The sequence below is a fragment of the Octodon degus genome, unplaced genomic scaffold (assembly GCF_000260255.1).
Source record: "Octodon degus isolate 3935 unplaced genomic scaffold, OctDeg1.0 scaffold00012, whole genome shotgun sequence".
Taxonomy (NCBI): Eukaryota; Metazoa; Chordata; class Mammalia; order Rodentia; family Octodontidae; genus Octodon; species Octodon degus.
Window position 1 is genome coordinate 15,780,128 of NW_004524588.1, and position 13,143 is coordinate 15,793,270.

At 39.0% G+C, this 13,143-nt stretch overlaps 1 protein-coding gene across 2 annotated transcripts in view; it reads left to right on the plus strand.

Annotated features, from left to right (window-relative positions):
- The first annotated feature begins 6,155 nt into the window (after nucleotides 1-6,155).
- The window catches only part of Cwf19l2 (CWF19 like 2, cell cycle control (S. pombe)), a 142,555-nt gene continuing 135,567 nt past the window's right edge, over nucleotides 6,156-13,143 (plus strand). Inside the window, exons 1-3 of one of the 2 annotated variants that reach the window (XM_023709448.1) lie at nucleotides 6,156-6,329; nucleotides 7,995-8,105; nucleotides 9,848-9,967. In XM_023709448.1, the coding sequence (XP_023565216.1) occupies nucleotides 6,237-6,329; nucleotides 7,995-8,105; nucleotides 9,848-9,967 (324 nt within the window). In that variant the 5' untranslated portion in view covers nucleotides 6,156-6,236. Of the gene's footprint in view, nucleotides 6,330-7,976; nucleotides 8,106-9,847; nucleotides 9,968-13,143 lie in introns of both variants that reach the window. The other variant, XM_023709449.1, reaches the window with a different exon arrangement.

Below are 13,143 nucleotides of genomic sequence, written 5' to 3' on the forward strand. Positions count from 1 at the left end.
CTCTTCAGGTTCTGCTTCCTCAACTTTTTTACTTTTTCCATTTTGTTTCTTTCCCATTTTTTGCAATGTAGTTTTATTGGAGGCCATTTTTTTCTGCAGACTTGAAGAGTTCACCACCTTGGACGCTCGGTCGCGGGTCCGCAGTCTCGGCCTGCACGCCTGCAGCTCCACTCGCACCCGAGCGCCGACAGTACCTTCTTTAGAGGGTTGTTGCAAAGATTAAAAAGTGTTAAATATGCAGGGACCAGGGTTTGATCTCCCATCCTTTATGGCATGCTGTGCTGGCCCCACCCCTAGGGTGTGCTGAGCCTGCAACTGAGTCTGGGCATGGTGAAACATGCCTGCAATCTCAGTGTTGGGGAGGCTGGAAACAGGAGGATCACTATGAGTCTGAGCGGCATAGTGAGACCCTGTACTAAATAAATGAAAAAGAGACCTGTACATAAGAGACCCCTGTACATAAATGAAAAAAAAAAAAAGAGTTAAATTGCTTGGTTTGAGTAACACACTAAATGTGAGCTTTTCTTCTCTCTGGCTTGTTATACTATCCTAACAAGTCATCATTCAAAAGATGTATCCTCCCAATTTTCAGCTTCTGCAAATAGTTGTTCCCTTTTTAGTGCTTGGTGGAGCCTAACCATCCACATGCCCAATGCCTCGTTCCTAATTACACCTCACTTCCACCCTAACCCAACCAATGGTCTGTTTACCCTTATGTCCAAAGTAGCCCAAAAGACTAACTCTTCACCAGAGTTAGTCTTTGATAGCTACATAGAATCATGTCACTATCCCCTTCCATCACTATGGAAAATTAATGGTTGACTGGTATTTAAAATGCAATGAAATTTATGCATGAGAAAAATAGGTATTTTAGTGTCTCATTCCCTTCCCTCTGGGTGGAGGTTTAAAAATCTGCCAGTTGTATGCTCAGCCAACTCAGGCACTAGACCAGGTAGACACTCACTTGGGAAAATGGGGGAAAGTTAATCCACTGGGGTGGGTGGGATCCATTGGCTCCACACCACACACTACTGCAGTGTTTCTGTTGAGTGGAATGAGCCAGAACAAATAGCTAAGTCACCAAGATCAAGGGAGTTTAGCTAGTTCTGTTCTGACTAGGGTAGAGATCGTGTCGGGGGTCATTGTTAGGATTCTGCTAGTGATCAGAATCCTATACGTCAGGAGAGCCACTCAGTGCAGTGTGAGAGCTGATGTGGCAGGGTCCAGGAAAGGAAATGCCAGAATCCTCCTTTAACTGACCTGAGGCTTGAAACCAGGTTCCAGTTCTATAATCCAGCCTGTTTTACCTCAATGGAGGAGAATACATAACTGGACAAAAATCAGATGTACAACATGGAATGAATAATGTGAAAGCAAAGCATCCTGGGATCCAGGTAAGTGCCCACAAATCCCAGATGGGCCAAGAGTGTCCCTGAATTTCCTAATATTTGAAGCATACTTGGTGTACTTCTACTTCTAGGTCAATTTTAACTACTGGATGGAGTTGAACATGTTGGGGCAGGGCAGGGGGAGACATACAGTGTCAGGTAGCTAGAAGGAGAGGGATATTGTCAAACTAATCCTACTAAGATAATAGAAAATAATGAAAATGATTATCAAGGCGACATCTCTAGCATTAAAAATCAATGACACTGGGGCTGGTGAGATGGCTCTGGTCTAAAGCACCTACTTAGAACAAGCTTAGCAAAGCACAGGGACCACAGTTCAATTCCCCAGCACCACATGCCAGCCAGCCCCGCCCCCTGGTGGGCTTAGCTGGCCATACACACACACACACACACACACAAATAAATAAAATTTAAAAAAAAATCAATGACACTAAAAAATAGTGAGAAAAAAAACCCTCAAGAAACAGAGTCAGGGTCTGTGGACTGTGCTCTTCCAAATGGAGAATCCTATATTTATAATAAATTCCTTTTGCTTTGGAAAAATAATCAATAGCATTTAAAATTCTGTCAAACACATCAACACTTACTTACCGTGAAACACATGAGGCAAAGGTGCTGGAAAGGGGGGCATCCAAATCGTTGTTACTGACTTCAGCACATTCAAGTCTAGAAGAGCCCCTTACCCTCTCCTTGAACTTTAACTTCCAGTAAGATGGGCAACCTTATGTTGAAGAGGGAATTAGACTGACATACTGCTAGGCATGGTCATACAATTTATCATCCAAGGGACACCTGCAAAATTGTAAGAGTGCTTGCTTTTCATGACCATCAGGTCATCAGATACAAATTAAATTGTTCCATGTGAATTGGAACATATGTCATCCTGCACAAAAGGTATGTTTCAAATTTATTTATTTTGAGTTTCAGGAATTGAATTGAGGAACTCATACTTACCAGGCAGGCACTGTGCTGCTGAGCTATACCCTTGGCCCTTTCAACTTTAAAGTTATGCAGACTGCTAGTACAGTTGCATGTTAGTATAGTAATTACCTGTTATTTCATGTATGTTACTATATGTGGTGGTTTTCTTCAGCCTACGTATCTTTAGCTTAAGCTCAATCTAGTAGATTTTCAAGGATGATCTTAACTGTCTTTGATGTTTATTTTACACATTGATAAAATTTAACCTCTACAAAATGTGGCATCATGAACAGTTGCTTGCCTTTGGTAGGCCACACCTGGAAGGTGCCTAGGAACCCAACAGCCAGCTGGGCCCAGCTGGTCCACTCCATTTCAGTGGGTCACACCTGGAATTAGCAGCGTAGCACAGCAGCCATCAGGCTCAGGTGGGTCTACTTTGATGGGGCACAGCTGAAAGGAGCCAAGCACAACAGCCAGAATCAAGTGAGGCCTGGCCAGTCGATTTTCATTTCCATAGATCTAGACCTGGTCAGCTGAGGCATACAGCTAGGCCCAGTGGGGCCCAGACGAAGACCCAGACTTGTGGGAGAATCCCTATGGCACAGAGATGGTAGCAGGTAACTGGGGTGAGCTAGTATGCCTTGTACATGAAGGGGAAGTGCCCAGACAGAGCTCAGGGGAATTAACTTAAATACTAATTCCCAACTTAAAATCTGCTTTGTTGTGTAGCTATAACGTTTGTTCCTATAGTCTAAAGTACATACCAGGTAGTTACAAAAGTCTGTCTATTTCTTTTCTTCTTTTTTTAAAAAAATGTATGTGGTACAGGGTCTCACTATGCAGCTCAGACTCACAGTGATCCTCCTGTTTTCAGCTTCCCCTGAGATTACAGGTGTGTACCACCATGCCTGGTCTCAGTGGCCAGCTCAGCATGCTTGGGTCTGGGCCAGTGTGGCATGTGGTGCCAGAGATCAAACCCCAGTACCTGTGCTTAACTAAGAAGGCACTTAGTCCACTGAGCTATCTCCCCAGCCTTAAGTCTGTCAATTTCTAAATTTCACTATTTATTATTAGTATTGCTGATTGTACTACTATAATTAGGAAACCATATCTACCTTAACCACGTTCTCCCTTGGGTAATAATATTGGGAGGTTCTTGGGTAAAAACCTCACCAAACCCCTATATCAAAGGATAGAGGACAGTATCTCACTCTGAATCAATAGAGAAGGCAAAAACTTGGGACAAACACAAAACAAGAATCTCTGACACAGGAGAGGTACCTAAAGAACAGATTCTTTACAGAGAGACTTGGATTTCATGATACAGCTACCTACTATCAAATCATCACAAAAAGGTATCACAAATAAAAATAAAGAATTCTCTCTGAAATAGAAAATGACAAAAAGAAGGAGCAAAATGCATTCTCAGGCCCTGAGCCCACCCAGAACAAACCCAGGAGACATCAGCATAGAAGAAATTGGAAACCACACAGCTGAAACTCTGAAATAATGGCAACTGAAGTAAAGAACCAACTGCAGAAGGGTACAGAGGAAATCAGATCAGAAATAATATCCCACGTTAAAAAAAAGAAATGATAACTATAATGAAAGAATTACTAAGTGTTTCTAGAGAAGATACTGATAAAAAAATAGAGAAGAATAGAAAAATCATGGAAACCTTGAATGAGCAATATAGAAAAGAAAGAAAATGCATGAAGCAGATTCAAAGGGATACACAAAAAATTAAAAACTCCATCACAAGTGGGCAAAACCTTTTGAATGAAAGTGAATATAGCCTTTCAGACCTTGAAGACACCAGTGCAGCTAGTGAAAAGGTAAGAAAAGATCTCTTAAAAATAATTAGGATCCACAAAATAATTCAACAGCTCCAAGATGATTCAAGGATAAACAATATAGGACTAACAGGCATCAGTGAGAAAGGAGCAAACACAAATGATACAGAAAAAATATGGGTAGCAGTAATATCAGAAAACTTCCATATATGGGGAAACAATCTGACATTCAGGTAACCAAGGCATATAGAATTCCAAGTAATAACCTAATTAAAACTACACCCAGACATATAATCAAGATCCCAGAAAAGCAGCATGAGAACAACATACTAAAAGGTGGTAGAGAAAAGAAATGCATCCCATTTAAAGGAAAACCCATCAGAATAACAGCAGATTTCTCCCCACAAACCATCATGTCAAGAAGAGCATGGAGAAAAGTATTTCAAGTCCTACAAGAAAACAAATTCTAACCCAGACTGATATACCTTACAAAATTCTCCTTCAAGTTTAATGGAGAAGTAAAATACTCTCACGACAAAGAATAACTAAGACAACCAAACCAACCTCACACAGAGTATTAAAAGATATTCTAGAAAAGGATCAAAATGACCACAATTCTAAGAATGATAACGGAAAGTACCAAAGAGGGTAAACAAACAAATGAGAAAAGTAGGGAACCAAAAAGAGGAAAATAACATGACAAACGTAAGTCAATACATATCGGTTATAACTACCAATGTAAATGGACTCAGCTAAACAATTAAAAAGATTTGCAGAATGAATTAAAAAACAAAATCCAACTGTATGCTGTACACAAGAAACACATTTAACCTACAAAGAAATTCATAGGCTGAAAGTCAAAGGATGGATAACAATACTACATGCTGTAGGACCTCAGAAGAAAACAGCGGTAGCTATCCTTTTCAAAAGCAGAACTTCAAATAAGGAACGACTAAATGAGATAAAGAAGTTCACTACATACTGGTTAGGGGAAAAAAATCCAAGATGAGATAACCATAAATATGAACCCACCAAATATGAGAGCACCCAACTATATAAAAGAAATTTTAATGGACATGAAAAATCTAATAACCAATACCTAATACCCCTTATCTCAAAAAGACAGGTCAAGCCAGCTATAAAACAGTTTAGTCCTCACCAGATATCAAATATGCCAGCCCTGGAATCTGGTGCTTTCCAGACTTCAAATAACAAAGAAATATTTGTTATTTTTAATAATATTTGTTATTTTTAATTCATTTAGTTTTTAGTTTTGCTACAGTGGCCAGAATGGACTGAAATACATTTCGGTTATTATCGTTATCTGTCCATTAAAATTCAATGTCTTAAATAAATGAATGCATTCCATTATGTAGCAAACACGTAAACATTATATGCTTACGACTTCCAAAGCGTGAGAGTTAAAGCAGAAATTCCTGGGAAAACTTGTACATACACATTTAATTTTATGAAATCCGAACGAATATTTACACCTGGTTGATCTTTTGGCATCTAGTTTATATTTACTCTCTCCAGCCTTTTATGATTCTAAATCTAAGCTTGGTGTTTTATATTCTTTATAAGATACTTTAGAATGTTCTATTCTTCCTGGAACTTAGTTTTATTTGGGAGGTACAATGATAAAAGAAAGCCAAGAAGATCCTCGTTCTAATAGGTAACTGCCCATTATATGAAAAAAAAAAAATGTTTGGATGAATAGTGAGGTGAGGGCAGAGGAGAAATGCTGTAAACTCGTAATGACTCGTAATGTAAATAAGCACGGAGAAATTATGAAGCACATTCCAAAATTCACCTGGCTGTATTCTATATCTTAAAAAAAAAAATCTATCAAAGCGAAACACAGAAGCTTCAACATCGACTTGTTGGCCCAGGCTCCTTTCATCCCCAAGCAAAGACTGAACATCGCTCAGCCGGGCGTTAGAGGACCCGCCCCGCTTGCTTGAGGAACTCCTGCACCTGCGCAGTCAGCAGAGCAACGCCCCTGCGCTGCCCTCCCTAAGCGGAAGTCCGGGTTTGTGCGTTGAATTACGACAGTCGAAAGTCGTACAGTGGGATTGCCTGACGGCTTCGTAGCTTTACGACAGCAACAACTATGGCGGCTTCCAGTGGCAGATTTGAAAGTGAGAAGAGTATCGAAGAGCGTAAGGAGCAGACCCGACTTGCCAGGGCGGAGGTGTTGCGTCAGGTACCTTCCTTCCGAGGAAACTGTAGTTTTATTTAGAGTCGTGGGGCTGGACAGCAGGAGCGAGCCCGCCCTCTGGTTCTCCGACCGCTTCGGCATCCCGCCTCGGCCGAGCGTTCTGTGTTTTCTTGTCTCCGAAGCGCTGGGGCAGGTCACATTTGCCCATCCTCTTTTCAGAGACGTGCGTTTTATTTTTCCTTGAAGTTTCTTTGCCTCGGACCGCGTACATTCCAAGTACTCCGCTGCCCGGGTGTGGTACTTTAGCTCCGGCCGTCGCTCCTGCGCTCTCCGAAGTGAAGTCGCAGGTGTCCAGCGACTCCTGCGGAGGCGCGTGTCAGTGGAGCCGCCTGGCGTTTCGGGTGTCGCCCGCAGGCCAGATTTACTGTCAGCCGTCGGTGATCCCCGTGAGCGTTAGCCCGAGAGGAACTTAGCCTCTCGTGGAAGGTTGAGAAATTGAAATTGCGAAGGAGAAAGTGAGCTTTTAGTTATCTGAAAAGCTACCTAACGTGTTTAAAAAAATGTGACAATGAAAGGGCAGAGTTGTTGAGAGCAACATAGGGCATGGTAATGGCTTTTGTTTGTTAAAATGAGAGGGGTTACCCCCCCTTTTTTTTTGGAGACAGGGTTTTGCAGTGCAGTTCAGGCTGGCCTTGAACTCATCGCGTAGCCCAGGCTGGTCTTGAGCTCTGCAATACCCGGTCTCACCCTCCTGAGGGCAGAGATTACAGGTGTGTGTCATCATGCCTGGCTGCAGTGAGTTTTAAGCGAGTTTGAATGCGGATGTGCAGGAGTCAGTAGAGAAGTTGGAGGAGGCAGGCAAGAGAGAAGATGGGTACAACTGGACTTAAAGGGGAAGAGTGGGAGATTAATCTTGGACAGGTAAAAAGATTGGCATTGTTCCCTGATTTCAGCGTACGTAAAATACTTTTTATTCCAGTTTCTTTTGTATTTCAAGGCAAGTTTTGGAGATAGTACAGTTTTTAAGCTGTGTTATATTTCATAGTCGAGAAATACATTGTTTGAGAAGGACCAAAACTGGCTTTAGAGTTGAGAGGAAAAATGAGAGGGCGGAAACAGCTTTCTGGGAAAAGCTGCCTTCATTTGACCATTGCTAAAAAATGAATGGAAGTTGACAGTATGGTAGGTTGTTTTTTGTTTGTTTGTTTTGTTTTTTCTTTGAGACAGGGTGTCCCTATGCAGCTCAGCCTGGCCTTGAACTCACTTTGTAGTTCAGGCTGGCTTTCTGAGTCCTGGAATTACAGGTGTGAGGTACCTCACTTGTCCAGTCTTTTTTTTTGAAAGTTGATTTTTCATGAGATATTTTAGAGGAGTTGATATTAGGGTATGGACACTATATACTGAGGCATGGAGATCAGTTTTCTAAATGTTTCAAAAGTTCAACTCAGCAACTGGAATTAGTCTGAGAAGGGATTCTAAATCTTTTGGGGAGAGGAAAGGGTCTAGAATAAGTACAAGGTTTCTGTCTCTGACTGGTGATTCCTTTTATAGATGATGGGTATTTTGGAAGGAAAGATTTTGTTTTATATTTTTGAGTCCCAGGAACAGACCATACATAAGTAAGGTACCTTTAGATGAAAATGGTACAATTTCTTTTCTTTTTTTGGTGAAAAGCAGTTGAGTCCTTTTCAGTTTGTCTTTTTATTGTAGGCAAAAGCCAATTTTGAAAAAGAAGAAAGGCGGAAAGAACTTAAACGACTTCGAGGTGAGGATACATGGATGCTACCTAATGTCAGTGAACGAATTGAGGAGTTTTCAAAGGTGAATATGAATGGGTCTACCTGATATTAGGATAAGTTTTCTTTGCACAAGTTGAATTAATATTGAGAGTACACCTGTATATACTTTTTATAGATTACAGAGTATTCTGTAGTTAGCATTATTAGATAGCTTTTTTTCACTTTTTTATTTTATTTTATTTTATTTCATAATGGGTCTCTTGATGTAGTACAGACTCTTGATGTAGTACAGACTGGCCTTGAATTCACTATGTAGCCCAGTTTTACAGGGATCCTTTTACCTCAGCCTCAAGTGCTGGAATTATAGTCAAGCACCACCACACCTGCTCATATTAGATAGCTTTATTTCTTTGAAAAACTAAATGTTTTGAACAGCAGGACACTGAAAGATTTTATTACTGGAGTTGGCTTATGGAACACTTGGCTTCAAATTCTGATCATTGTGGGAAATTTATGGAAATACAATGTTATGGATTTTAAGCTTTTAGTTTTGATGTTTAGGATTTAAGCCTTGGTTTTTCTTATAATTTTTTTAAAATTTTATTTTTAATTGTAATTTTGTATGTATGTGGAATATAGAGTGATGTTATGGTCTGTGCATATGTTATAGAATGATTCAGTGAAATAAATTAAAATATGTCATGAATATCTTTTGTGTGGTGAGAACTTGAAAATCTATTTTTTTCATAATTTTGGAATATATATATATTATTATTATTATTATTGTTTTTTGGAACTGAGGATTGAACTCAGGTTTTGCGCTTGCCAGGGAAGTGCTTATTCCACTGAGCCATCTCCCTGGCCCTGGAATGTATGTATTTTTTTAAGGCAAGTCTCACTGTCATCTAGACCTGGCTGGTCTTGAACTCATTATGTAGCCAAGGCCTGGCATCAAATTTACAATCCAACTACCTTAGCCTCCCAAGTACTGAGGTTACTGGTATAGGTTGTATATGGTCACTGGAATGCGTATTTTTATTATCTATGGTCATTAAAACTGACTCCTGCAATCTGACTGAAACTTTGTGTCTTTTGCTCAGCATCTTTTCTCTGTCCCTCTCTTTGCCTCCCTTCAGTCTCTCTTATGATTTTAATCCAGGCTAGTTTAACTGACATCATATTTATGTAATTATCTATCTGTCAAGCTATCTATCATTATCTCTATCTAATTACAGTATCTGTATACTTTTACTGTCTGCCTGCCTGCCTGCCTGCCTTACCGTTTGTATTTTAGTAGTAGAAATTGAACTCAGGGAAATGATACCACTGAGCTGTATTGCTTGCCCTTTTTGGTGTTTTGAGACAGGGATTTGGCAAATTGTTCAGGTTGGCCTTGAACTTGCCTGTCTCAGCTTCTTGAGTACCTGAGATGATTGGTTTGTGGTCCCATTTGTGGTGTAGCCAAAGTAGTTTTGTATACATTTTGTTGGGAATCCGGGGATATATGTGTGCGCTCATGTGTGTATGTTTATAAACATGTATTTCTAAGTATGTATTTATTTGATTATATCACATGAATCTACAAATAAAACAAAAATGTTCATCATGTGTTTTGGCAGGAAATCTGAACTATATGTCTTATTTAGTTGTGCCTATATTACAGAAAGCATGTTAAAGTTTTTTGGAAGTTTTTATTTAGTTATGTTTTTTACTTTCCTTCGTAGAAGAGTTCAGTTGTTTTTAGAATATGGATATTTCCCCCTTACATTGTTTCTTTCTAAAGTAAAATAAAAATTAATTTCCTTTTTTATCTGCTGATCCTAGGAACATTCTCTGAAGAAAAAGAAGAAAAAAGATAAGCATTCAAAAAAAGTAAAGAAAGAAAAGAAAAAAAAGAGCAAGAAACAGAAATATGAAAAAAGTGAATCAACTGATAGTTCATCAGTAAGTACTAAAAACTAACCAAGACAGAGAACTGTAAGAGAGAAATTTTATTTAAAAGAATAATTTATGATAACTTCAGAGATATGAAAACCTAAAACATACATTGCTAGTTAATTAAGTTATTTGGGAGACATACACTTGAAGATGTCCACAGAATATTGGAAATGTAGATTTTGAATTCCAAATAAGAGGGAAGGATGTGATTGGAGCCATTAAGTGCATGAGTTGCCCGGGGATACTGAAAAGAAACATGAACATGAACACTAAACTCCCTGAAGGGAAGTAAAGAAAGCTAAATAAAAATAGTTGGAAAGTTAGCAGAAGCATGAAAGCAGATTTGTAAAAATGAAGTTTCAAGACGTTTGACAATTTGTTATTCTTGTTTGTCTTTTCATAGAAGTTAAATTTAAGTGTCTAACATAGGATCTGTTTATATATGTGAGGTTAAAAGAGAGAGTGTACAGGATTTATTGTTGTCTGTAGCCATTTGTAGACTGCAAGGCCTCACAGAGAAAAAGACAGCAGGTCAAAACCTTTATAATTGTTTCCAGGGAAAAAGTTATGCTTGCAGAGTGATGAGCTAGAGCTGTTCAGGGTAATTGGTCTTGCACGTGTGATCTTCATGGGGTTATTCTCTTAGGCGAATCACCACAGTGCAAAGTTTTGGCCATGTGTACTTTCAGAACCTGTTTTGGGCAGTAGACGGTTAGGGCTAAACACAGCTATGTACTAGTTAAATCAGTGAAAACAGACTTAACAATTACAGTAAGGAAAATAGCTGCAATTCATTCCAATTTCTGCAGAAATATTTGGGTATTTTTAAAAGGAGAATAAGGGAAGAGAGAGAGTAGGGGCCTAGTAGAGTCAGAAAAGTGAAAAAAGATTGCTCAGTGTCATTTTGGCCTCCTAATGTACCAAGTCGTTTCATTTATCATGTTCTTCATTTTATTTAAACTGTCTTTTATTTTCCCACAGTGTTTTATAAACTTTCAATGTAGAGGTCTTGCATATCTTTTATTACTTTTTCCCTATTTTTCTTAGAACATTAATGTAAGTGGAGGTTTTTAAAAAAACCATCATTTTCTGTGTTGTAACTAGTATCTGAATATACAATTACCTTTTGTATATTTTGTCTTTCACTTAGCTAAATTCACAGATACTAGTGTTAGTAGCTTCTGGACCAGATTTCTAGGTACTTATGTGTGAATAAAGATAGTTTTACTTTTTTTCTTTCTGGCCTGCAGCTTTTATTTCATTCAGTTTTTTGTTGCTTCTCTCCATAGCTAGGACTTTGAGATGGTGTTGAATACAAGTGGGCAGAGTAGATGGGTATCACTGCCTTAAGCGCTGTCTTAGGGGTAAAGCATTTAGTCTTTTACTTTTAATCATGGTTTTCTCTTTATTTGGTAAATATGTGTACATTTGGAGTATTCCATCTTGGTGAATTGACTGATTTATGAAATATTCTTTGTTTCTTTTTTTCATACTCTTGTCTCAAATCTGCTTTGTTTTGTTTTGGTCTTTTTTATTTTTTATTTTATGGTGCATCTCTTTGTTATTTTAGTTATTTAATATGTATGTTTCTTTTATAGTGAAAGTATATTTCTTACAGACAGTATATATTTGGAACTTTTTATTTAGTCTGTTTCTTCTCCTTTCATTACATGGATTTTTGCAGTGTCTAATACAATAGCTCTGTATGATTTTTAAATTTTTAACTAAGATTCATTAAGATCATATGTAACAGGAATGGTGAATAAAGATGAAAGTGAATTGATAAGGCCTTGTAAACCAAAGTCTTTGACTACATTCAGTAGGGAATATATCAGCTAATTTGCAGCATTTATTAGAAAATCTTTTAGTATTCATTGGTTAATCAGTGTAGCTTTATCTTTTGTTATGGTGTCTGTGTAGATGACCCCCCAGAGCCTCTTGTGGTCATGGGGACTTTTCAGAGGTGACTGAATCTAGAGGGTATGATATTGGGATTAAGGCCTTGTGCTTAGTAAATCAGTCCACTGGTTGGTTTGGTGTAATTCTGGCTGGGATTAAGGGTGAGCGGTGTACCCGCCATATGGTGGTAGCCTGCATACAATGTAAGGGGCAGAGGAGGCTTGTCTCCTTTCTCTTGCTGCTTTTGCTGCCTTGTGGGCACCGTGAACTGTCCTCTGCAAAGCCCCCCCTGCCTTGGAGCCCACTGATTATGGACTGAAACCTTTACAAACAGAGCTAAGTAAGTCTGTCTCCCTTTAACTTCAGCTATTGGCTATTTTGTCCGAGCAACTTGAAAGGTAGCTAACATGTGTTTTGTCTTATATAAAAAAAAACCAGAGAGGAAGTCTGGAATTACGATGGTTGGGGACTAAGGCATCTATCATCCTGCTCTTTAATCATCATTACAGAATTGCCTCTTAGGCAGATATTTTTTTCCCTCTTGACTGTGGGGAAGTCCCATAGAATACTTTCATTTACATCTCATTGAACTCTTGATCATGTTTCACTTGCTGTCATGGAAAGCACATTACTTTTCAAAAAAAATACTAGGTTCTGTTGGCAGGAAAGAAGATTAACAATCTTTGTGACAGGTAGCTATAAAAGAGAAGTACTATGGTTCGGATGTCCTGTCTATTATTTTTTTTTTTTAAATATTTACTTATTTTTTATTTATTACATTTATTTATTGTGTGTGTGTGGCCAGCTGAGCCCACCAGGGGGCGGGACTGGCTGGCATGTGGTGCTGGGGATCGAACCGCGGTCCCTGTGCTTTGCCAAGCTTGTTTCAAGTAGGTGCTTTAGACCACTGAGCCATCTCTCCAGCCCCTGTCCTGTCTATTATTGTACATGTACTGTTGGGGATTTAGAGAAGGAGGGGGAGGAGGAAAGACTGGAATTCAAGAGGATTGACTGTTCAGTTGCGTAGGCAAGAAAATCTGGTTGAAAACTCCTGCTTGTGGGATGGAAAGGGAAGAAAATAGGTGTTAGTTGGGACTCTGTTGTAGGTCACAAAAATCAGACTGGTTTGTGCAAGCTGGAAGTAGTGGTACTTGCCTATAATGACAACACTTGGGAGGGTGAGATTGAAGGATTGCAAGTTTGAGGCCAGCCTGGGCTGTGTTTTATGTTTGGAGTTGAAGACCAGCATAGACTATATAAAGAAGCCTTGTCTCAAAAAAAAA